This window comes from Marmota flaviventris, chromosome 3, assembly GCF_047511675.1.
Source record: "Marmota flaviventris isolate mMarFla1 chromosome 3, mMarFla1.hap1, whole genome shotgun sequence".
Lineage (NCBI taxonomy): Eukaryota > Metazoa > Chordata > Mammalia > Rodentia > Sciuridae > Marmota > Marmota flaviventris.
Window position 1 is genome coordinate 58905115 of NC_092500.1, and position 26116 is coordinate 58931230.

Consider the following 26116-nt stretch of genomic DNA (forward strand, 5'->3'; position numbering starts at 1 on the left):
TGCTCTATCCAGTTCTGGAGATTTAATGTTTACCAAGATCCCACTCATTTTTCACATCCTTCTGAAACCTTCTAACAAGAGATGTTCTCTCCTTCTACACTCTCTGTTGACTCTATGCTATCAAGGGCGTGGTGTGTGATTACTGACTTGTCCCACCTACTTCACCCAAACCCCTGGATGGCAAAAACCATATCCCTCACAGAATTAGGTGAGCAGAAGATGATTTAATGACTTTAGGCAGAGTTAGAGATGGACCCTAAACTCTTAAGAACACTCTTAGCCTGACTCTAGTCCCCAAATTTGGGAGGGCTAAGAAGATATACCTGCCTCAAGCAAGCCCTATAAAACCCCCCACTACCTACATTGCTTACCCAGGGTGGCCAACTGGTTTCTGGGAATTTCATGACTAAAACCAGGACAGTTCCAGGCAAACTGGTATGGCTGTTCACCCTAACTATCCACAAAGGAAATGTCAACTCTGAATAGCAAGCCTTCCTGACTGAGTTCAATACTATTGCTCAGTTGTATGACCTCAGGTAAGTCAATAAGCATCTTTGAACCCTGCTTTTTTTTTTTCCCCCTGTATTGGCCAAAAGGGGAATAACCTACCTGCTTGCTCATCTCCCATGGGCTATTTTGTAGAGCATATGTGAAAAAGGAAATAAAAGGTGTCTCTAAAATGACTATTCCCATCAGTGGAAGCCATATCCTTTCCTGTGTCTGAAGTGCTCCTGCCCACCTAACTCCCCCAAAGGACTTGGGGACAACCATGTTCCCATACTGTCTCCCATTTACCTGGAGGTCTAGAGATCAGTTCCCCTGCAAAGGCTTCCTCCTTACCAGAAGGCCCTGGTTAATGGTTCCCTCACAATATGCTCAGACAAAAGCTCCCTCACCAGGATACCCTGGATGATGGTCTGCCGGCCCTTGCCCTCGTAGTCCACCACTTCAATGTAGTCCAGGTAAGCATCAGCCCAGTAGACAAGGCGGTTGACCAAGTCCAGTGTGATGCCATGAGGAAACACAATCTTGCTATCGACCAGCTTGGTGCGGTTCTGCCCATCCATATCACAGCGCTCCACCTTGGGGATCTGCCCGTAGTCAGTGAAGAACACCTTCCTGTAGGCAGATGCACATTAAATGGTGTCTGGACGTTGGACACCCTCTTTCCTACTGTAGTGTCTGCCTCCCCACTTCCAGGGCCAGAATCCCCGCCTGCCACTCTCACCCCATAGCAGGATCCAAAGCGATGCCTTTGGGGTTGTAGAGTTCCAGGTCTAGCAAAGTAACACACGTGTCCCCGTTTCGGTCGCAGACAAAGATCCTATCATCGATGTCATCCACAAAGTAGAAGTTGCCCGTCAGCCAGTCGATGGCCATCTGTTCCACGTCTGGAGAGTGTGAATGAAACAGCTATGAAGGCAGATCCTCCCATAGGCAGCCCCTCTTGACTGGTGTAGAGCCCAGGGTACCCAATATCATCTCCTCTCTCTCAGCTCCTATGGGGACCATCAGCAGCATCACACTTGGTCTTGTTCCTAAGCCATCTTTGTACACATCTGGACTCTGAGTAGCCTGGACATGCCCCAACTCTCCAGGTTGGGCTCAGTTTTGCTGTAAGCAGGGGTATTGGGTAAAAACCAGCTGAGGTCAACTAACACTCTTCTACAACTCTAGCACATCCTTGAACAGGAACTATTTTCCTGGGGTACCAAAAGGTAGGACAGGTTCACTAGCTCATTCCAATACTTTTTTTTTCAAATCTGCTTTTACGTGAGATAAGAGCATCCAGGCTAATGAAAACATCACATCTTTGCTTTTGGCTAGACTTTTGGCTTCACTTCATATGGTAAGTCTACCTATCTTATGCTAACCAGAAGAACTGACCAGAAGCTACCCGTGTTGCATAAATTTTTAAAATGGAAAAGCAGGATACACATGAATAAACCCAGTTTGGGAGAAAAATATTTCAAAATATGGGATCCACTCACATCGAAAAGGGAAAGTTCATGGTGGTACAAGGTTGGGAACGAGTAACATGGCCAAATTTCCTCTACTTACCCCACAACCCTGTTTCTTCCATGTTCCTATTGCTCAACTTCCTAAAGAAGATCAGAAGGAACGGGCGAAAAAATACAGGCCTGAAGGAGAGAGTCTATAGGGAGGGTCAAGAAAGGACACCAAAGGTAAACTGGGGAATGGTTCAGAAAGAGAGGGGGCTTCAGGAGGGTGAGAATCGGGGGAGAAGACGGAGACCAGGTGCTGCCACTCATTTGGAGCTACAGTTCTGGAGAGTTTGGAAGAGGCCCGGAAGGGACAAAGAAAGGAGGAGTGAGCAAGGATAGTGGAACTTTAGGAGGCAGGAAGCCTGGGACTGCTGGCCTCCTTTGGACCCCTCCTCCTAGGACCCACTAGTGGCCTTCTATCCTCCACTGTTCCTTCCAACTACTACCAACAGAAGTAATGCCTGTTGCAAACTGGGAAATTCCTACCATAAACACTACTTTCACCAATTGTCCTAACAGGTAAAGAAATCTTTGGCCTATCTGCCTTTAACTGAAATTTTCCCCACACTCAACCCTAAGTAGGTCTTATTCTGTGTCCCCACAGCTACAGGTATAATAACTTCAGCTCTGCTCAACTCTTCCCTAATCCCCCCTCCTCTCCACAGGGATTCAGGGGCTGTTTCCTAACAGTTGGCAGGGGTGTGGGGAGGTGGGGGGTGAGGAGCGTAAGGGGGGTGGCAGGAGGTGGAGCAAAGGGAACAGGAACATGGCTCCCAAGGAACTTGGCTGGCGGGGTAACTGACTCACAGTCATAGGACTGAAGCTGGGGTGGGGAGGAAGGGAAAGAGCCAATTGTAGGCCTTCATCAAACCAGTTTCCTCTTCAGGTCCCCTCTGGTAAACTCCACCCCAAGATGACTGGAGAAAGAGGTCACAGGGATGAGGTATTACCCCCCCTAAGTGCTGACACATCCCTAAACCCAGCCACTCTTTCTTGCAGGCCCCCCAGTACTGTCCTCATCCTGGGGAGACAGGGCAGCCTAGCCTGGGAAGGCCCAGACCAAGGAGAAAGAAGGTCCAGGCTACCAAACTGCCCTGTACACTGTTACCAGAGAGAAACTAGATTAAAAGGAATGCCTGGGCCACCTCCAAAGGAAACTGAAGGCCCAAAGTGGGGGACCTGCCTACAGCCCCAGGCAGCCAGCAAGGCAGCGCAAAGTCAAACAGGGCTGTGTGCCCTTTCTTTGGTGGGCACGGTAGGGGTCTGGGACTGCTGGCCTGTGTGCACACTTCATCAGTCAAGCTGTTTTCCCAGCACCAGCTGGCACATATGTCCTCTCCAACTTCCTGAGGCTTCCCTGAGTCACTGCCCAGCCCTAGGGCTGGCAACACCCTGCAACCCCCCTGCCCCCCCCCCATTCACCATTCCTTGGCAAGAGAAGGAAGAAACCTGCAGAGATCTGGTGCCCCCATCCCTGGGTGCCCCCATCTCCACAGTCATCCTCCCAAGCCTCAGGATGTGGCTGACCTGAATTCCTTCCCACTTCCAGGAAGGAAGGAGGAGAGAAGGTCCCTACTCTCAGATATTTACCCTTGGCTGTTCTCCCCTTCCACCTCCCCAAAGGCCAGGCAAGGGCCCCACTCAGCAGGCCGGTGAGGAGTTGGCAAGAACCAGAGTCCTGGCCTGCCTGGCCTCCCCTTTGGTATTTTTGCAGCTGGAGACTATTAGTTGTAAGCAAAAATCCTTTGTTATCCAACCCCCTCCACCACATTATTTTCCTCTTTCCTAAAGTTCAGATTCCTTTGCCTGCCCCAATACACACACACACACACACACACACACACAGCCACCATGCCAAAGCCAACACAGAAAGATAGGGTCAAGTTAGGAGGGGATACTTTCCCTCCAGAGCTCCCCCATAGATTACTTGGGGCAACTCCCTAACTGTTGGATGGCTTGGGAGCCAGATGGAGCCCTGGGCTTTGGCCTAGAGGCCCTAAGCATTCTGGCTCCACAAACTTAGAAGAGAACTACCCTCAGGGGAAGCCCTGACCAAAGGCCCCAGTCCTTCAGACAGGAGAATCTCAAATAAATCCAAGGGGAGGGAAGGACTCTGAGGGAGGAGTTTGGTGGTGGTCTGGTGGCAGAGAAGTTGGGGATTCCAACATAAAAAAAAAAAGGAGACTAGGGAATAGGAGAGAAAAATGTGAATCAGAGAGGAGACCATAGGTGGTCTATGATGTTGCCAAAGACTTTAGTTCCAGGTCCCAGAGTAGACCTGGGATGTGTGTTGCAAGTGCTAAGCCCTCCCTGCAACCCCCAGCTCAATGCTGGGCAGGCTGCACTCCCCACAATTCCAGTTGTTATCAACTTCTCCAGCACCCACACTGTTCAAGAAGTATTTCCCAAATTGTGGCTATTTTCCCAGAAACACAGGCCCTCACCAGATTCCCAAGAAGGCCCTACCAGTTATAAGACTCAGTTATTTTCTCTAAAATAAGGAAATCTGGGGGAAGCATGGGGTCTTTATGCCTTGAGAAAACGTCCCCCAACACAGTCAAAGATTGTAGGGTATGGCGCAAGGTCCAGGATGGGGAGGGAGAATCCACTTTCCATGTTAGTCACACCCCAAGGGACCACACTGAATTCTAGCCCTGATTCCAGGACCCCTGCCCTTCCAATGCTGGGTCCAACCAGGTTGTGGACACTGGCTGCCTTGGTCTGAATTCTGGTTCTGTCACCTTCAACTGTGGAACTGTAGGACTGTGGGCCAGTTATTCAATGTCTCTGTCTCAGTTTCCATATCTGTAAAATGGGATGGTACATTAATGGCACTTAATCAGGGCCTGGCACGTAATAAGCACTCCACACACAGGAGTTATGGTTCAGGCCACCATGCTCCCTCACACCAACTCCATTTTGTCCCACCTTTTCTACTAAGTCTGTGCTTCTAGCCAGCGCCCTAAGGCCTCCTGGTAAAGGCAGGCCTTCTGGGCAAGCAGCTGGGGACCAAGAGTCATTGTTCTTCTACACCAGCTCAGGCTCCCAGAGGACGCCTACCCCACTGGAAGCAGCTTTCCCTGTTACAGACTCCACTGGCCGCAGGGGCATCTTTCATCACAACCTATTCACCTGACTAAGCTAATGGGAGGGCAGGACACTGCCTTTCATCTCTGTCCCCAGCACTGGACACACATATATTGATTCAGTTAACAAATGTTTACTGAATACAGAGTCCTCACTTTGCTGTTCTAAAGCTGGGATATGACTTTTTCCCTCCCTTTCTGCTTCCTTCTGTGACCTTGGGCTGCCCCAGGACACTGGGAGAGGATGGTCTCTAATCCACTCAGGGATCTCAAACCTAGAGGGTTGGGAGGATTGAGAATCTGGGGACTTCAAAGGTGGAGGAGGAGACTGTGGGACAGGCCTGGTGGAAGCTTTGCTAGATGACATGGACTTTCATTGCTGTTGCTGCTGGGCCCTGGCTTCAGCTCTTCTTTGTTCCAATGAAGACCTTAGCCACATTGCCACCCTTTGCCCTGGGTAGCCTTTCTGAACCTTCTCATACTTCCAGCCTGGAGTTTATACCCTGCTCCCTTCCTCTGGACTGGCTAGGGTCCTCAAGAGGCATTTCATCCTGGATCCCAGAGATGAGACGCCAGGATTCTACTCCACTGTCTTAGGGTCTTTGCACTATTGAGAAATCCTTGCCGGCCTCTAAAACATGTCCGTCTTGGTTAAGTTACTTCCTTTGGCTTGAAAACAGGGAGGAGGGTTCTGGGGGCAGGCTGGGTGGAGAGGCAACTTCAAGGAGACAGCGGGGGAGGAGAGGACAGGGCTGGATCTGGGCCTGGAGACACAGGGCCCGACCTTGGCTGGAAGAGGAGGAGCAAGAAAAGGCTGTTAGATGATTAGGAAACTAGGAAGGGGAACAGAGGAAGGGAAAGCCAAAGCGCCAGGATGCAGGGGGCCCAGGGCCAAAAAGTAGGGTGGCTAGACATCTCCTCCCCTGTATTCTGACACCCCATGGGTCAGAAAGGCCATAGAAGTGGGGGTATCTTTCACATAAAATCTGGAAGTGCTCTGTGGGCATGGGAGAGGCCTTGGGTGCCTTTAGCAGCACCCCTTCCAGTTCATACCACTCAGAGAAGCTGCTGTTTGCCCCTTCTTTGCCTCCCTCTAGACAAATCACTACCCCATTTCCTGTTGTGATTTTAAAAAACACACACCAAAAAAAAAAAAAGAGGGAGGGAGAGAAAAGTGAAGTTGGCCAGCTGGACTTAGGGACCCATTTCGCAACCTTGCTGCCTGCAGCTTAGGGGCCTTTTCTGGGCCTCCACGCTCACCTCCTTCTTCTCCATGTAGCATGGGGCAGGGAGGGAAAGCCCAGGAACCTCCAAGACCCTCCAGACCATCCTCTCTTACATAGTCCAACCCTGCTGAGTGATTTCAGCAGACCCCATTCCCTTCTAGCCCCCTACAACCTCAGATCCTTCCTTGCCATACCACCGTCTGCCCAGGGCCCCCCTACCTTACTTTTCCTATAGTGGAAACTTCCTCAGGGCTGAAGGTAGGACAGGCCAGAGGAGCTCAGCTAAGGAAAGACAGAGCTAGGGAGGAGAGGAGCCAGTAGACTTGACTGATAGCCCTGGCCAGGGCCAGCCCTGCAGAACTCCCCCTGAGTGGGTGTGTGGTTAGTGTCGGCAGGCCGGGTCCTGGCTTGGAACTACCAAGTCTGTTGATCCCTCTGGGCCTTAGTTTCCAGAACTTCAGCCTTTTGTATATCACTTCCAAAATACTTGCCATGTGTATGTATGGTTTGCATGAATATTTACTATATCTTCAAATCAACTTTCTTTTCTGATTTTGCTGAATCCTAAACAATCGATGCTATAGATATGCTAGTTATAGAAATTTCCTAATAATATTATGAAATATTATGTATTTATATATAATATATAATATTTATATATAATATATATATTATATATAATATATTATATATAATATATATATTATATATAATATATTATATATAATATATATTTTAGGTGGTCCGTGTACCACCTAAAATTAAGACATAGCCTCTTTGGGAGAAGCAGTATTGAAAACTAAGGGGATAGCCAGGCATGGTGGTGCACACCTAAAATCCCAGCAGCTTAACCACTGAGCCACATTACCAGCTATTTTTATATTTTGTTTTTGAGACAGTGTCTCGCTAAGTTGCTTAGAGCCTTGCTAAATTGCTGAGCCTCCCAGAAGGCTGAGATAGGAGGATCTCAAGTTCAAGGCCAGCCTCAACAACTTAGTGAGGCCCTAAGCAACTTAGTGTGAGACTCTGTTTCAAAAATAAAATATAAAAATATCTGGTTATGTGGCTCAGTGATTAAGTGCCCCTGGGTTCAATCCCCGGCACCAAAAGAAAGAAAGAAGAAAAAACTAAGGGCTAGCCCCTGGTGCTTGCTAAGGGTCTTCTCTTCTAGCTCTGACCACTCAAGGTCTCCAGTCATAGATTTAGAACCACATAGGTCTCCTCATGCCACGGCATAGCAGCAAGTGGGAGGATGTACCCCAAGATGTAATCCCAGGTAGGAGGGGAAGAGATGACCTCCTCCTCAGTTCAGGCTGTTAAAACCATGGGGCTGGGGGAAGAAGGGTCAGCGTTCCAGGCCTCAGTAGAGGGAAGCAAGGGCACGTACTCTGCAGGGTCCCCGAGAGGCCTCCTGAGGGCTCTCAGGACTCAGAGCAGATCTGGCTCCTGCACCCCAGGACTCCTGTGAACCAGGCTCACTTCCTGGCCTCCTTCCTTTTTTCTATTCTATTTCTGTTTCCAGAGTTTTCTCTGGGGCAGACTCCCGCTTCTCCCCACAATAGCAGGCTGGCTTCACTGGCTCCAACACCTCTCAATTGTCAGACTCTTGCCTCCAGGGGCCCACCTCCTGTGTGGGGCTGAGGAAGGTCCACAGAGGTCACAGTCACAGCAAAGAATGGGGTGATTGCAGGGAGGGCAGGGAAAGCAGGAGAAAGCAGTAGCCTTTTCCTTCATCCTCCAGGGGAGCTAATTACAGGCCAACAGCCCACTACAGCAGGTGAGTACTTGGCCCAGCCACCCCATACCCCAGGGCAGGCCTCCTCCTGGGGAGGGGGATGAGCTGGGCATGGGGGAGGGTGCCAGGGAAAGACACTTCCGACATCTTCAGCTCAGGGCCCATAATTAGTTTGTGGGATGAGAGCAAAACAACCATCCTCAGGGTGACAGCCAGACATTCTGGCGTCAGGGGTGTGGGATGGGGGCAGGGCAAGGAGGGACAGAAGTGAAGGCAAGGGGAACCCACTCATTCACCCCTCACTTCCCCCAAAAACTTGGTCTCTTCCAGACTCGGGGACTCTGCCCCAGAGGGGCCCCCATGAACCTAGCAGACTGGAAGGCAAGGGAATCTGTTTTCAGAGGGAGGGTCTTCCAAAGGTTATTTTCTATATCTCTTGGGGAGGAAGTCAGGATGAAGGACCAGGCCAAAGCAGAATTGAGAAGGTTCCCTTCAGGGCACCTCATAGCCACCTATTCATAGGCCCAATGTGTGTCACTGAGGCAGGGCTGGAGAGGAGACTGCTGGACCTATTTGCCCAACCATGCTTATTGAGTGGGGTGGTAGGTGAGGGCAGGAGGTAGGTAGCTGTCTCCAGGGGTTTTGCCTCAATCCCACCCTAATGGAACCCTAATGACCATAGGGTTTCTTGAGTTTCTCACCCCTCAAGAGCTTGGTAGCCTTCAGCCCATCACCCCAAGGACCCATGTCTGATTAAAGATGAGCCTTTGATGCCAACAGCCTAAAGACACCATCTGGAATGCTCTGGAAGAGTCACAGGCAGTGGTGTGAATCCTATGATGAGGCCACAGAGAGTGAAGGGCTCCTCTGCTCTCCACCACCCCCAAGTGGGTCCTTTCTCTCTCCCAGAGTGAATCCCTTGTAACCTCCTAGGATCTTTGTTTTCTTTGGGGGTCATTATAGGAACTGAACCAAGGAACTTAAAGATCTTCTAGAGAGGCTAAAGATGTAGCTCAGTAGTAGAGCATGTGCTTAGCATGCCCTGGGTTCCATCCCTAACACTGAAAAAACAGAACATCTTCTACAAAGGCCCAAGGCTCACAATTCTAAACCTCATGGAAGACTTTTTACTTTAGTTTATCTGATCTAGACAGAAAAGTTCAAACCCATTATGCAGATTAAGTAACCAAGTCAGAGAGGGAATTCTGATTTACTCAAGGTCACGGATCAGTTTACCCTGGGAGGTGGGAGCAGATCAATCATAAGCCATATTCTTCTCCTCACCCCTGTGGGGCATTTGGTAGAAATGTGATGATACCACATGTTGACTCTAAAGCTGTTTTTGTTTGTTTGTGTAACCACTCTGAGAAGAGAGGGACTACTCCAGGAACTGGATCTACTCAACCCTGCTTGAGCCATGACACCCCTTCTTCATCTCTGAGACTACAGAGTATTGCCCAGGGAACCTAAAGGGAATAGCTCCTCCCAGCATAATCACTGACCGCAATAGAAATAGCCTTAGGATCTCAGCGCCCACCCCACAGCAGGAAGACTTTCTGGTCATGTCACCAAGGGAAAGAATGGCACATGGAAGATGACCCAGCCAGACCCTGGCTCCTCTGCCTCTCATTCACAGCTTAACAGGGCTCCCTCAGGCTCCTACTGCATGGGAAAGCCCCTCTGCGGTCTAATGAACACTCTTCTCTCAGAGAAGGGACAGTCCCTGGTCTCTGGAGATTGACTATTCACTATCCCCTCTGCCCTCCCTTCTCCTAAGAGACCTCCCTCAGTCCTGGGCCAGAAATGCGAGAGTCATCTAGAGACAGCTTGGAGAGAGGAGAAGAGGCCTTGCCATGGCTCTGCCCCTGTCCCAAACAGGCAACACTGTGCCTAGCCCCCTGCCTCAGCCTCAGTCAGGGGCTTTTTGATTAGGCTTCTGCCCCGGACAGGGGTCATATTGTCTACACCCTCCACCTTGCTCAACTTCCCGGCCCTCCCCGGCCCTCCCCTGCCCTCCAAGCTGGGAGTGGCTGACTCACGGTGCAGACTGAGGGAGATGTTGATGGTGTGCTCATCAACGAAGCCCTTCAGGCCCGGCATGCGGGCACACTTTAACTGTGTTTGGGCAGCACTGTCCCCAACGTGCACCCAGCATACGGTCTCATTGGCATAGCTGAAGTCCATGGCTGTGGTCTGCCGCGTGCTGGTTGGTGTGATGGTAGACACTTGAGCCCCACTCAGGTATGTAGCCAGGATATTCTGGGAGTTGGCAATCAGCAACACAGGGGGCCTGTCTACTGGCTCTGGAGGTGGGGTAGAGAAGGGTCAGTGAAGTTAGAGCCCTTGGACTTCTTAGGCCACTACTCATCAGGGAACTGCATTGAGTGGCCACAGTAACTTCACCCACCATTCTTGGCCTTGCAGGAGCGGTTATCTGGCTGTAGCAGGTATCCTTCAACACAGCCGCACGTGAATGAGCCATCTGTGTTGGTACAGAGCTGGCTGCAGGTGCCATATACTGAACACTCATCAAAGTCTACCAAGGAAAAGGAGAAGAACATGGTCATTTCCACTGTAATGAGGGAAGGAACGCGGGTGCTCTCAGACACCACCAGTGTGTCCATTCTTATAGCTACTCTGAAAGAAAGTTTGGCAGAATCAATTACAGTATGAAATGTCCAAACCTTTTCATCCAGAAAGTACACTCTTGGAATCTACTCTAGAGAAACATCTATCTATCTATCTATCTATCTATCTATCTATCTATCTATATCAGCCAGCCATTCATTCAGAAAAGGTTTCTTGAGTATATACTATGTGCCAGGGAGAGGAAATACATCAGTGAATTCAACATTTTTATTTTGTTTGCAATACTGGGAATTGAACCAAGGGCCTTACAAATGCTAGACAAATGCTGTGCCTCTGAGCTACATCCTCACCTGCTTTTTTATTTTATTTTGAGACAGGGTCTCACTAAGTTGCCCAGGTTGGCCTTGAACTTCCAATCCTCCTGCCTCCAGAACAGCTGGATTATAGGCATGTACTAATACCAGTGAATTTTAAAATAGACCCACATCACTGACTTCATGAAACTTATATTCTGCTAATAAATGGAATACTGTTATAATAATAAGGGAAACAAAGAAAAAGTACATGATGCAATGCTAGTGCAGTGGAAAATGACCAATGTCGTTGAAAAAAATCAAGCAGAGAGGGGCTGGGGGTGTAGTTCATTGGCAGATCCCTTGCCTAGCATGTGCAAGACCCTGGGTTCAATCCCCAATATCACATACACACACACAAGAGAGAAGACAGAGAACACAGAGGGCACACTTTAACTGTGTTTGGGCAGCACTGTTCCCAACGTGACGATCAGGGATGGCTTCGCTGAGAAGGTGGCATCAACAAAGACTGAGGGAGGCAAATTTAAAACAGAAAAGTTTGCATTGTTTGTAACAGGGGAAAAATGGGAACATCTTACTCATCAATAGGGAGAAAGGCCAAGTAAACTGTGGTAATAGTTATACGTCACAGTGGTTTTTAAAAGAACGAGGTAGATTTCTACTTATTAACATTGAAAAAAATTGCTGGAACACACTGGAGTGAAAAACATTATAAAGATCCTAGAGTATGGTATGGGGTCTATGTATGCAAAAAAGAGTAATACACACATAAGTAATACTTCCGATTCGATTTTCCATAAGCGTGTGTAGATACATGGCATAAAAGAGGGTCTGCAAAGTTAGATAGCACCAATAGCAGAGATGACCTCCAAAGAGATGGGAAGGGGACCAGAATGGAAGAGAATTTGTTAAAAGAAACTTTGGCTTTTATGCATAATGTTTTAACTTTTTTACAACAAGAAAATTCCCATACAATCTATAATTTTAATATGAATTTGCAAACGTCTGGTGGAAACAAACGGTTAGCCATGACCTGAACTCCCCCTCTTGCCCCTTCCTTCTGGCTTCCCCCACTCAGGTCAGCCCCAGCATGCACACATATGCAGGCAAGCACAGCTCACATACCTTTGCAGGTCTTGCCATCCGCCTGCAGCTGGAAGCTGCTATTACAGTAGCAGGTGGGCCCGTTGAGTGTGGGGACACAGTGGTGCTGGCAGCCCAGCCGAGAGCAATTGCCTCGGAGCTCTGCATAGGGGCCAGAGAGATACACACTCAGGCCTCCAGACCAACCAGCCACCCCCACTCCAAGGCAACCTTCCCCATCTCCAATTAGCCTTCAGAAACCACTTTGAAGGGCTGCAGTGTCTGAGAGGGAAGGGGCCTTAGGAAGGAAGCATGTACCATATTTTATAAGTGAGGAAACTGAAACCCAAGGAGGACCTAAGGCAGGCCCAAGGTCACATAGCCAGTTAAGGTTTAGAACCCACCTCTTCCTGCTATGGCTGCTTGGGACTATTGGTGTCCCTATGGGAGGTGTTCTAGTACTTTGCTGGGGTCAACAGGAAGAGGGGACAGTGAGTCTTATCCCTTTCATGTGTCTCTTGGTCTGCACTGCCCAGGGATTAGAATGCTGGCTTCAGCTGAGGGGGAAAGGCTGGCACGGAATCACGTGTGTCCTGGTGCTGGCCTGGAAGCACCCCTCCAATCTGTTCCTTGAGCCCCAGGGACCTCAGAGACAAAACCCAAGGTCCAGGTAGAGGATGCAGAGGAGGTGCAAAACTGGTTCCCTCAGGATCCCTTTCTAATCTTTCTTCTGCTACTGACCCACTTCCACAGGGAGACAGCAGGGAGAGAGACAGGAGGGGGGAGAGGTGGGAGAGCAGTTGCCCCCCCCCCAGACCAGCGACCCAATTAATGGCCTTGCGTGGGGCCAGGCGGCTGGGCCACAAAGACCCCTTTGTCCAGCTGCCTCACACCCCCGCCACCCTCCCCACCTAGGAGAGAGAACCGCTGAGATGCTAAGGCGTTTAAGGCACTAAGCCTGCCAGGAAGAGCTGGGATGGGGGGCCAGGCCCCAGTTATTCTTTCTTTTCCCCACTTCCACCAGAGAGCCCAAATGCACTGCTTGTCTAGCCTCCCCCCAGGCAGGGGAATGTCATTTTCCTGAAAAACTTAGAACTCTTGAGTTTCTCTTCTGGATATGAGGTGGGGGTGAAGAGGCCCAACTTTTGTAATAACAGAGAAAGAAGTCTCAACCCTAGGCCTTACAGGTTCTGGGCGGTTTTCAAAACTAAAAAGGTATTCAGAAGGAAGCGAACTTGGAAACATACCATCTGTAGGAAGGGGGTATGAGTTGTAATTGCCTATAGCCCCTAAGCCCATTTTCTATATCCCTTCCCAGGAGATTCAGATAAAATCAACCAAAGGAAAGGAAAAAGATCTTCCACAAACTCTGTTGCTCCACACTCCCTGCCCAAGTGAAAGGATCCAGATGTGTCTCCTCCCACAGGCAGATGTTTTCTGACATGTGTATGGCACAAAACACAGGCCTGACCCTCCACCCCTATAAATGCCCCTCCCCCAGGGCTTACTCAGGGCTTCTCCAAGGCCAGCTGCTCCAGGCCCAGCCTACAGGACAGCAGTCAGAGGTCACCTTTCCCAGACAGGCAGGGCCAAGGGCTCTGTCACTCCATCTCAGATTCCTCCCCAATTGCTCATGCAATGACCCAGACTCTTCATGCCCCCCAGGGACTTTCAAGGGAAGACTGCAAAGCTTGTGACCTGAGCCACAGGTGGGAAGAAATCTGACTTATCATCCTATTGTTCCCTCCTCAGATTGGATGGTTTCCCATCCATCAACCACCTCCAAGATGTGGACTGCCAGGAAAGGAGGAACCAAAGCAGCTTTCGGACCCTTCCTAGATCTGCAGTTCCTGGAGGCTGCCTTCCAGGGCACTGGCAGGGCAGCAAGTGAACAAAACCAGACCCTGACCCCAGCTCCCATCACAGCACCTCTGCTTCTGTTTGCTCACACTCAGGATCACATAGGAACCCTTTTGAAGAAAAGATTCCACTTCTGAAAACAAAGTGTATAAAAACACTGATCTTTCATTTTAAAGATGAGAAATTAGGGTCTGAAGAGGTGGGGTGACTTGTCCAAGCACACACAGCCACAGGGAAATGCCTAGCCAAGGCCCATTGCTGAGGTCCACAGGGCTGTTTGATCAAGCTCCATGCCCAAGAGGCCCAGATGGCAAGTCTGGGCAGGGGACCAGGACAGGCTTCATCATCACTGAAGGCATAAGGATGGTCCTCTGATGGCAGGTGGCTCATCCCACCCGATGCCAGGTTGAGGGTTCATGCATTCACCTGAGATAGAAGGGCATGTGAAAGTGCTTACCTCGGCAGTGGGGCCCCTCATCTGAGCCATCCATACAGTCCTGGACCCCGTTGCAGAGGCGGGACATGGGAACACACAGCTCAGTGCCCAAGCAATTGTGCTCATTTGGCTGGCATCGCTGGGCCTTACTCTGTGGACCTGGGGGCAGACGGAAAGGCTGGCATGACCAAGCTAGCTATGGCAGCTGTCTGGCCAGCTGTTCACTGGGGGTAGGTGGAGTGTGGGGTGAGTTGAGACAGGGTTTCAGTCACCTATATTTTTTAGATCTCAAGAGGCCTCGGGGCTGGTTAGACCCTTCAACCTAGAGCTTTCCTCCACCATTCCCAACAATAGTAATGCATTTGAGAATAGCCAGGTAGAGAGGGAAAACTAGGCCTTCTGCAAAGGATCTACTCCACAGACACTCTATGCCTGTGGACCCCAATGCATGCCTCAAGAATCTACACTCAGCAGGCAGGCTGAAGTCAGAGGTGAAAGGCTTTGCTGAGCTAAGGGGAACATGGATAAGCTCAAATGATAAAGAACACCTCCTTTCCACAGATCTCCAGGGCATGGAGCTTAGGGAGCAGCACCAAATCTTCTAGAACTGGACTGTGTATATGTAGCACCAGCCACATGTGGCTACTGAGCACTTGAAATGAGATGAGCACAAATTATAAGTAGAAAATATATACTGGAGGGCTGGAGTTGTAGCTCAGTGATAGAGTGCTTGCCTAGTATGTGTGAGGCACTGGGTTCAAGCCTCAGCACCACATAAAAATAAATAAAATAAAGGTATTGTGTCCATCTAAACAATAAACTATTTAATTAGTTAAAAACATAAAAAATACACACTGGAGTTTGAAGACAATATTAAAAAAGGCAAAAGATCTCTAATAATTTTCTATGGACATTATATTAAAATGATAATACTTTGCATACAATGGATAAAATATTAAAATAAATTGCACCTGTTTCTTTTTCTTTAATGTAGCTACCAGAAGATTTCCAAATTGCATATCTGACTTACAATACATTTCTATTGGACAGCACTAACCTGGACTTCCAACCCAGAGCGGCAACTTGATGGAAGGATTTGAGAAGGGTCAGAGGATGTGTTCAACTGGTGTGTCATACCTTTGGTATTTTCACAGATACCAGGAGGATGTGTAAAATGGTGAGACCATTGCCCGTTGGTGCCCTCCAGCCAGGCAGGGTGTCAGAGTGTGCACATGCTAAGTGCAGATCCACATGGGCCTGATAGGAGTGCATCCACAAAAGTGAGGGGCGGTGTGCAATGGATAGTGGCTTGTACTATGTAGTGTGGGTGCTGGGTATGTGAGTTTCCACACCCTTCTGTGAGTGAGTCTGGGTTAGTATACAGTGCCTCTGTTAGTATATGTGTCTGGGGCATCTGTTCCAGCTCAGGTTGTTTCTGCCTCCATGTTTGAGAGTGTGGACATGAACTGTGGGAATGTGTCTATGCCTTTGTCTCAGTAGAGTTGGACGTGTCAGGTGGGTATGTTGTGACCATTAGGGGTTCGGGAACATCCATGAGTATGAACAGTAGGGATGTGAATAAGGTGGGGTTTACACCAAACTGAAGAAAAAAATGCACAAAAAATCCAAATCCAGCCCCTCTGAATGGCTTTCTTTACTCCTAACACTAGAGCACAGAGTCAGAAATGTGGGGGCAAAGTTGTCATCAGACAAGAAGAGACTCCAGGCCAATACCCCTGGCCCCAAGCCCTCCAGGGCAGGGTGTAGGGGTAAGGCAGGGAGAACTGGTGGCTCCCTTTCTGCCCTAAAATTACTCCTGATAATTATGGGTAGGGGCATGGGGAGAAGATATGGGACTGGAGCAGAATAAAGCCCAGGAGAGAGGACAGAGACCAACCGTCTAGGATCGCCTAGCCAAGAAGGGGAGATGATGAAGGTGGAGACCCCAGAACTCTGCCAGGACTCTGGGGTCCTGCCAGCAAGTTCTCCACCCCCACTGGCAGGGTGAAGGCTGGGCGGGGACCTTTCTCCCAGTTTAAACAGCTGCCTCTGATTACACCATTTATTGGGGGCAGGGGAAGATGGGGTGTCGGGAAACACATGGGGGTGGGGCTTCTGGTACAGAGGCCGAGCAAAAATGTGTGGCCTTTGGCCTGGGAGCCTGAGGACGTAAAGAGTACCGGGCAGGGCCTGAAGGCCACTCATCAAGGGCCAGGGAGGCTCAAAGCTGGGGAGGAGAGGAACGAGCTAGAAGGGAAGGATGGATGGCCACGCCATTTCCTTCTGTCAAAGCTGAAGCCAAGTGACTCTGTCCCTGACAAGGTTTCAGGGTGTAGCAGCCAAGGGAGAAATCTAAGGTGCCATTTCCACGCACACCCGGCTCCCTGCCGGGAGCCTGGAAGAGGAGGGAGAGGGCAGTTTTAGCTGTGTCATGGACAAACATTGTCACAGAACAAGGTCCACACCAGGCTAAAGAGCAATTGTCCTCATCCCAAACATCTGCCAAAGGAAAGGGATAAGTCAAGGGTTTAGGGAGAAGAATCCAGAAAAGGTACTCACAAATCTCCGGGGCCTCATCAGAGCCATCTGGGCAGTCCCTCTCACCATCACACCGCCAGCCCTTTGAGATACAGGTGATTTGATCTCTGCAGGCAAACTGCTTGGGGCTGCAAGTCTTAGGGGCTAGGGGCAAGGAAGAAAAAAGAGAATGCAAATGAAGGGTGGAGGCCAACTCTGAGACTCTAAAGCTCCCTAGGAGTCCTCCTTTTAACCAGACATCAGCAGTCTGTGTGCCTGGGGGCTGGGGGTGGCTGGGAGGCATTCCATGACACTATTGCATACCTGTGGCAGGGGAGGGGAAGGATTCAAGGGGATTTTTTACTGTCCCCCCCCACCACCAAGTCCCCTAGGCTGCCTGTCCAGTGTGTCCCTGCTGCTCCTTCTGGGTCAAAGCCCTTGCTGCTCTTGTTACTTACTCTGACCAGACACCAGCACCCCTGGCTTTGCTGACTAACAGTGATGGCAGCGTGTGCTAACCTCTCTACTTCTCTGCCCTCTAGGACACTCCTGGTCCCTTGACCCATCACCTTAAGCACCAGACCCCCAGGTGGGACTGTGTGTGTGTGGGGGGGGGTGCCTTTGGCACACAGCATAGCTCAGAATGGAATCTGCAGAAGGCCAGAAGGTCAAGGCTGGGTTGAGAGATTGGCTTCTACCTCTACTCTCTAAAGTCATGTCTTCTCTTGCTAATTAGACCTGGGGAGGGGGACTTTGAAGCTATCCTGAGGTAAATATTGCTCAGGATGTTAGACTTGGAGAGCAGAGGCAGGGGGCTGGCTGGCACGAGCTCTAAGAGCTAGTTTTGGCCCTGCCAACCTGTAGAGTTACTACATCCGAGAATTGCTGGCCCTACCCTCCCACCCATGTCCCTGTCCCTGTCCCTGCCCCCATCCTGTATTCCAAAAAGGAATGAGAATGGTGAATGTTAACAGTTAATTCTCAATATTGTGGGCTAAGTATGTGCCGGGAACTGTGGTAACTGTGGTAAACCAGTTCTTTCCATGTATCATCTCATCTAATCCTCTCCACAGGATGACAAAATAGGGACAGCTAACACCACCATTTCACAGAAATTGGGCCAGACTTTCCTGGGGTCACACAGCTGGCAAGTGACAAAACCAGTCCTCAACCTAGTTCAGCTGACTTCACCAGCGCAGTCCACCCCAGCCTCCATTCCCCCAGGTCCTCGGGAGCCATTTCTCCATTTCTTCCACCCCGACACAGTGCCATTCACCAAGTCCTTCACTCCAACCCCAGACTGTGTTCCCAGCCTCCGGATTCCTTGTCAACTTTTCCTTGGTTGTGTTGAGTCCATTTCTATGCCACTGGCACACAGTGAAGGCCAGCTCTGCGCCAGGCACTGTATTAGGTGCAGGGGTGCCAAGGAAGGGTGATATGCCCACTCCGTCTCTTGGGAGCCACAGTCCCCAGGGAGGACAGCTGTACACAACTAATGCAAACTCAGGGCAGAGACAGAATTGTATGAAAAGTGTGTCAGGGCTCCAAGGAAGGAGGGAGTCTGTTGGGGGCCACACTAAAATGTCCTCCCTCCCTAGCCCCCATCTCTGGCAAAGGGGACTGCACTCAGGCCCCTGGCCAGAACCAGAGCTAAGTTCAGGAAACACATCAAGGATGGCCAGGCCAGGCCCCCCCTCCGAAGTCCCCCTCCCTCCCCCCACCCTGAGCCGGGAATAAAGGCCCCTTGAGGAGGTGGATAATGCCGAGTTCATTGCCCCACTGGGCCAGCTGTGAGGTCTTCCCAGGAAACACAGCCCCCAGCCTAGTTAGCATGCGGAGAACCATACTTCCCTGGCCAGCCAAGCCGCCAGCCGCGGGGGGGGAGAGGGGGCTACAGTGGGACTTAGAGGCAGATGGGATGTTTGGAACCCAGAAAGGGACCTCCAGGCCACCCCAGACCCCATGACACATCTTCCTTTCCTAACCTGGAACTTAACTCATGCCCCTCCTCCTTCCGAAGGCAGAACTTGCAGCCAGGGCCTGAGGTCACTGGTTGGTCACTCTAACCTCCCCACCATTCCATGTCCCAGCCATGGTCCCCCCTCCTTTGGCCCTCATATAGTCCCCCCACTGTCCCCCACCCCCATTTTTGGCCTGAACTCGACAGAGGAAACAGCAGCTGGCAAACTCCGAAAGCTGGAATGAGAGAGATTCACAAACCAGATGTGCTCTTGCAGAGGGAGGGGAGTGGGGGATGGGAGCAAGTGAAAGGAAGAGGAAGACTCAGCCCCTGTCCCACAGCAGCATCTCCTTGGCCCCAGGGCAGAGGGGTTGGTGGGTGCACATCTCCCCAGCTCCAGGGCAGCACAAGGATCATAGAGAAAAGTGAAGGAACTTCCTTCCCATCAGCCTTGGTGGAGAAAGCCCTCGGAATCTCCTGTGAAAAGGCTGAGGCCTGTCTTTGATTTCCTTCAGGGGAAGAGGGGAGGAAAGAAACACATAACCTACTTTGGGGCAGTCTCCACAGCCAAGGGAAGCCTTCTCTGAGCTGGGAAGGAGCTGGGGTGGGGGTGGGGGAGAAAACTTATAATCTGCTTACAGGCAAAGCCGGCCCTTTGCGGAGCCTTCTGCCCCTGAACACAGCACCCAGGCAACCCACCTTGGTGGCCTGCAGCTTTGATAGTGGTCAACGTTGCCCTAAGTTTGGAAGCAAATAATTGCCTCCCCTACCTCCCCCTACCTCATGAGAACAAGGGCTTCCCAATGACCTGAGCTAACACTTTTAAGGGCTGGCTCTGCTCTGGCCAGCCACAAGTCTCAAACACTTTGTATTAACGCAATTAGAGCCTCAAAACCCAGATGAGGAGACGGAGGAATGATTAGTAACTGAGCGTGTGGAGCCCGATTAAGAAGGGAAACAAATGGCAGGGAGCACTCTGGCACAGAGTGGGAGACAACTGAAGAGTGTGGCCTTCAGGGCCCCTCGGAGAGGAGGAGGGCATGGAGGAGACAGACAAGGACAAGGGTGAGTCAAAGAGAGGTGAAGAGGGAGAAGAGGAGAAGACGGAGAGGGAGGAGAGTAAGTGAGGCTGCAGGAAGTACACCAGGACACAGGGCCAGTCTGTTCTCAGCTTTGCCTGGAGATGAATGTGACCGCCATGCTAACTTGGCCAACACCCTCGCACAAGCGCGCGCGCACGCACACACACACACACACACACACCCCGCCAACTCAGGCACCCAGCCCAGCCATGGCCCCCAGGGCCACCAAGCTGGAGCCAGGGCAGGAGGTGTGGGCTTGGGTGTGTGTCCAGACACAACACAGACCCCACTGCCCTGCCTGGGCCTTGGCTGTCATCCTTTGTCCCACTCTGGGAACTTGTGGGTGGGGAGGAGAAGGGAGGCAAAAGAGGCTGAGGGAAGAGCCCAGGCCTCAACAGAGTCTTCTCCAGAGGAGAGACCTGGGTCTTCGAAATACCTTGGGAGCCTCAGATGAGACTTCCTCAAGGACTAGGAGACCTGAACAAGGCTGAAGGGACAGAGGCTCTCCCTCTGAGGCTGGTGGGAGGTGTTTTTAAAGGGAACCAAATGTATATCTAAGAGAGCAGAGAAGCCAGGGGTGCTGAGGGGCTGGGGGGCAGAGCCTACAGGAATCTGACCTTTCAAACACATGGGGGTGGGGCAGCAAGGGCCTCCCAGAACCAAACGGAGAGCTTTCCACTGAATTTTATGTATTTTGGGTGTTACCCGGTGGCTCCTTCCTGCAGCTCAGTGAGGCTCAGACACATTTTTGTCATTCCTGAGTCTGGGCCTCTGCTTTGCGGCCTGGACAGATGGACAGATGGGGTGACTTGGACCGCCAGGAGAGGAGAAGGGTCTCCCCTTCCATCTTGAGTCAATATTGACTCAGCAGGACATTAGCCTGACCCATGACCTCCCTATCATCTTTTCCTTTCCCCACAAATAAAATCCAGACCCCTCAAATGCCTGCAAAGGTCAGCTTATCTCTCACCAGGCCGTTATAAGCCCTCCCACCACACCCCTACATGGCCTTTGCTCACCAGAAGTAAAAGCTTTCAGCTTTTGACCTACTCTCCACATCTTTTTCCTTCAGTTCTCAGACTCTCTTGACAGGAGGAAGTTCTGACATAAGTCTAACCTCCTTTCTTCTGAAATACCTCCTTTCCCCCTATTGGCCCACAAAAGGTATCAAGTTTCCTTCTTCCAGAAACTTTCTAAAACCCATCCCAAAATTAGTGAAAGGAGCTTGGAGGAAAGTGGAGAGAGAACTTCCACTGTTGCCTGGACAATCTGGATGTGGCCAGAGAGAGGATGAATAACTCCAAAATGGTCATGTGGGAGCTAGGGAAGAAGTAGGAAAGACGCCCTATCCTACCTACATAGCTTTTGGGATACCAAGCCTTAATAGAGGTGAATGGAGACACACAGAAGAAGTAAGACAAGCAACAGAAGGCAGAAAGTCAGGGCAGAAAATGCCATGAAGCCTAGGCAAATAAGAGAGGAACCAAAAGGGCAACAGAGAAGTTCTGGAAGGCCAAGATGACACACATGTGTTAACAAATGACAGAGCCTGGCACCGTGGCACAACCTGAAATCCCAGCGGCTCCGGAGGCTAAGGCAGGAGGATCACAAGTTCAAAGCCAGCCTCAGCAACTTAGTGAGGCCCTAAGCAACTTAGTGAGACCCTGTCTTAAATGGAAAGCTGGGGTGGGTACTGGGGATGTGGCTCAGTGGTTGAGTGTCCCTGGGTTCAATCCCTGGTATGAAAAAAGAAAGAAAGACAGGAAAGCAGACAGGCAAAGAGATAGGAAGGGGGCTCAGCCCAGTGGTTGCCAAGACAGTGACACAGTTGTCCTGGGATGAACCCAGAGAATGACTACCTCATAAGATTCAGAGCAGGGTGGGGGGCAGCATATATCCTGGCTTGCAGAGTCCTAGCACTAACAGTATCTGACCCAGACATGGTTTTCTGGAGACCCAGAAAAAATAGGGGTCACTGCCTCCCACAGAGTGGGAGGGAGGGAAGAAGGAAGCTGTGATCTTTAGACAGGGAAGCCGTGGCCTGGGAAAGACTCTTTTCCCCAGGAGCAACAAGAGGGGTGACTGCCTCTCTTCCCTCACCCCTCATCTCATTCTCAGGGAGGCCTTACACCGGTGCCTGAGGCCACTGCACCGGAAACACTCCAGAGCCAACTGCTTCCTTCTCCAAACAATGCAGGATCCTGCTAACCAAGCTGAAATCTGGGACAGAACACAGGGGGGGCAGGCTCCCTGGTGCTCACACTGGCATCACCAAGTCAGGGACCCTTATGCAGTTTGGCTCAATGGCATCAGATTGTCCAAGGACAGCAAACCCTCCACCCAGAGCTGGAGCACCCGAAAAACTGGGAGTTCAAGGGGTGGGGAGGACCCCCTGAGACTAGAATACTGGGGAGGCTGAAACTACAGCAGGAAGGAAAAGAGTGGCCACAGGCATGTGTAGAAAGGTTTCCCAAAGGTAAGGAAAGAGGGTCGCTTTTTGTTGTTTGGGGGTTTTTTGGTGCTGAGAATCCAATCCAAGGTCTGAAGTATGCTAAGCATGTGCTCTACCACTGAGTTACACCCCCAGCCCAGAAAGGAGTTTTGAAGAGTAGGGGGATTTGGACAGGATTTGACTTGGGCCATGACCCTGGCCAACATCTTTGGGAGGCCCAGTGATGGGGGAGCAGTAGAGGGTAAAAGAATTTGGAGAAAATGGAGAAGGAACAAGATTAGATAGAAAAGAAGTCTTGAGAAACAACCCCAAATATCAAAATAATCCCCAATGAATTTCTTATCCATCCTTGCTTTGAAAGATAAGGGTAAGGAGAGATGTTTAGGATATGGGTCTGGGCAGGGAGAATATAGTTTGGAACCTTCCTCAGGGAGCCAGGAGGCTAACCCCAGACTCATAGATCACTTCAATTGCCCACCTTTTCTAGAAGTGGTAATATATCTGCTCAAGGTGGGTGTGTGGGATCGGTAGAGAGGAAGTCAGCTTTCTTCTCTGAGCTCTTTCAGCCTGGGGGTACCCTCTCCACTACAAAATATCCCCTGATCACGGAGCAGGGTCATCAATAATCCCTCTTCCTATTCTACAGCCCACCTCTCTCCATCCTCCCCAGCAGCAAGTAAACTAAAGTTTGTCTACTGGAGGAATGACAATTCTTCCCAAAAAGAAAGGGACCCAGGAGGCAGTTTCAGGCACAGAGGGAAAGCAGCAAGGTCTGGGACAGCAGGAAGAAGGAGGTTAAATGTTAAGTCAGGTGAGCTCGGCAGGGAGATTTTCTTCTCTGAAAAGCTTAGAAGGAAGTTCAGTTGCTGCGCATCCAGAGGTAAGAGGACAGGGACATGGGCAAGGCGCTGCCTCTGGATAGAGGAGGACCTATCTGTTTCTATACAGTTCTCCTTTCCTACCCGGCAGAATATTCATATTCCCATTTCAGGGATGGAAATACTGGTGTGTGTTTGAGGAAGGGTCCTCTTCTTGGGACTTGTGGAGTTTGTCTGAACTGGAAAGTCAGAGATGGACAGGGCAGAGATTTCAAGAAAGGGTAGGAAGACAGCTAAGGAGAACATATCCAGCCTCCCTCATCTAATTACCACGGACAACTCAGTGTGGCAGTTAGGACCCCTTTAGGACCTTGCGAGGGCAGCTGTCTAGAGCTCATTCCTGACCTCTTCTGCTTTCCATAGAGACCCCCTTGCTTCTACCTAACTGCCTAACTGCATCTGCCCTTTTTCATGGGGGTCCTGATTGTCTTCTTTGCTCATTTTTTTTCTTTCCCTCCCAGAGGCAGTTGCACACAAATCTCTCAGCCTCAGTTTCCCTTCTCCCCTCACAGAGCTGCTCAAAAGAGGAAAGAACTCGATCCTGGAAGGAGTCAAGGGCAGACGGTGGTATGTGGGCTGGTCTGGAGGATTTTCAGGGCAGAGCCTCTTCTCTTGGACAGATAATTGCTCAGGGTGGTGGGGGGAGGGAGGCAGACAGTCCCCAAGATGGCATGATTGAGGGTCACTGAATAAACTGTTTTTCTGGGCACAGCTGCTTCCTGACCCTCTAGCCCTCTTCTCCCAATTGAAGCAAGTTAGGGAGAAGAGATGGGGGTGGGGGTAGATAATCTGGTTTCATAGAAAAATTTTCCTAGTCCAAGCCTGCCATGATTTACAAGACAGAGGAGGGGTGTATGATGGTAATGAGGCTGTTTTGTCCCTGGGTGAGAGGGAGAAGATGTCTGGAAGGGATGAACCCAGCCCTTTTCAAGTCAGGAACCCAACCCAGCCCAACCCCATGACCCCAGCTTAAAGCTTGGGCAAGACTTGAACTGGTGACTCACAGTAAGAGGAAAAACAGCTGACAGAAAAAGGGGAGAGGGGACCCCATTTCCTCCAAAAGGTCACAGTTCTAGCCCAAGACTAAGGGCAGTATACAGTGTGTGAGATGGGGTGGGGTTGGGGTTAAACATATTTGCTTAAGGAGTGGAGGAACTAGGGTGGGGGGAGCATAGCCATAACCCCCATCCAACCTCCAACTCTCCTTCCAATCCAAACTGCGATCAAGCCAGAAGTCAGGGAAAAAAAAGCCTCCTCACACCCTCCTACCCCAGCCTTCCAGGCCATTCTTCAGCCCCCTTCCCCAATGATGACATCTGACGTCTTTTCATCTCAAAGCTCCCAGGAATTAAGAAGGGAAATTCAAAGTCACATAGCATGCTGCCCTCTCCTGCACCCCCCAACACAGCCCTACCCAGGCTACTGACAGAGGCCTTGAGAAGGGGAAGTGCCCACTTCGGAACCCAGGCGGCCAGCCCCGAATTATGGACCCAGGCCTCCAAGGCTGCGGGGGCGATTCCACACCCAAGCAGGGGGCCCTCCCTCTCTCCACCTACAGCCTTCTCGGGCCTGTCTGCCCTCTGCCCAGGGGGGCACCCTGGCCCGGCTTCCCCTTCCAGCCTCCAGAGGCTACTGCAAAGCCCCCCCCCTCCGCCCCCTTTTGCTGCTGTACATTGCAAATCTGAATTCCTTCACAATTCAGATGGGGGGTGGGAGGGTGGAGGATGTAGGGGAGGCGGAGGCCCTCCCCAACCAGGGATAGGAAGAGAAGGCCTCTCAATCCCGGGATCAGAAAAAGGGGAGCCTCTTCTCCCTAACCAGGCCTCTGGTCTTTGTTTGGACTGGGGGCTCCCCCCAAGCATCATTGCCCAGGGCCCCCATCTCCCAAATCGGACCCCCATCCCCGCCTCCAGTCGGGCCGTTGCTGTGTCAGCTGGACTGGGATAACAAAAGGCACCCCCTCCCGCGTCTCTCTTCCCCATCCGTACACCGGAGTGGGGGCTGGGGAGGGGATGCCCCCAGGGGTCCGAGGGGGCCGCGGAATCTCACTCACCATCGATAGCGGCCGCGACCAGAGCTGAGAGCAGGGGCAGCAGCAGCAGCAACGTCGGGGTCAGCATGGTGTGGGCTGATGCAAGCAGCAGCCCCCTCCCCTCTGGTCCTGCTACTTCTCACCCTCGCCCCCCCAACTGGGGGGTCCCCCTTTATCCTGCTCTCCTCTTCTCTATTTTTATTCTTTCCTTCAAGCAAAGAGCACCAGGGTGTGGGTGAAGAGGTAGAGTTCCAAGCCACTCCGGAGGGCCTGATGACGGGGGTGCGCCCCCTGCCCCCAAATCCAAATCCTTCACCCCCTGCTTTACTCCTCGCTCCTCTTTACCCCTCCCCGGGCGAAGCTCACAGCCCCATCTCGGAGCCGCCTCCGGCTGCAAAAATGCACAATTGGGAGGAGGCGGGGTGGGGGGGTGGGGGGCGTGGACCGGGTGGGGAGCCTTTGGAGGGGGCCTGATGGAGCTCTAGGGGCGCCCCTCGTTTCCGCCTCCTCAGTGCACGGGCCTGGAGCTCGCACCGCTGTTCCTCGGACTGAAGTGCCGTGGGGGGGGGGGGACTGAGGGGGGAGAGGGAGGGGACGGAGACAGGAGGGAGGGAGGGAAGGGGCGGGGAAAGAAAAGGGGGGGGGGAGAAAGAGCTACGCGGCAATCCTGCCAATGCGCATGCGTCGATTTGGCGCGCTGCCCTGGGGAGGGGGAATCGGAGCCGCGACGAGCTTCGGAGTTCTGGGAAGCGGTCCGAGAGTGGGAGTCCGGGAGCCCGCTAGCCGGTTGGGGTCCTGGGGCGCCCTCTCCGGTGACTTGGCCCTCTCCCCTGCGCTCCAGAGGGCTGAAGGGGCTAAGG

At 51.4% G+C, this 26116-nt stretch overlaps 1 protein-coding gene across 2 annotated transcripts in view; it reads right to left on the minus strand.

The window, feature by feature from the left end:
* The window catches only part of Lrp1 (LDL receptor related protein 1), a 79738-nt gene extending 53942 nt beyond the window's left edge, over nt 1-25796 (minus strand). For both annotated transcript variants that reach the window (XM_071609742.1, XM_071609743.1), the window contains exons 1-8: nt 25278-25796; nt 16895-17017; nt 14357-14494; nt 12082-12201; nt 10461-10589; nt 10093-10356; nt 1229-1391; nt 897-1119 (exon numbers count right to left, since the gene is read on the minus strand). In XM_071609742.1, the coding sequence (XP_071465843.1) occupies nt 897-1119; nt 1229-1391; nt 10093-10356; nt 10461-10589; nt 12082-12201; nt 14357-14494; nt 16895-17017; nt 25278-25344 (1227 nt within the window). In that variant the 5' untranslated portion in view covers nt 25345-25796. The remainder of the gene's footprint in view (nt 1-896; nt 1120-1228; nt 1392-10092; nt 10357-10460; nt 10590-12081; nt 12202-14356; nt 14495-16894; nt 17018-25277) is intronic.
* Between the last annotated feature and the right edge of the window lie 320 nt (nt 25797-26116).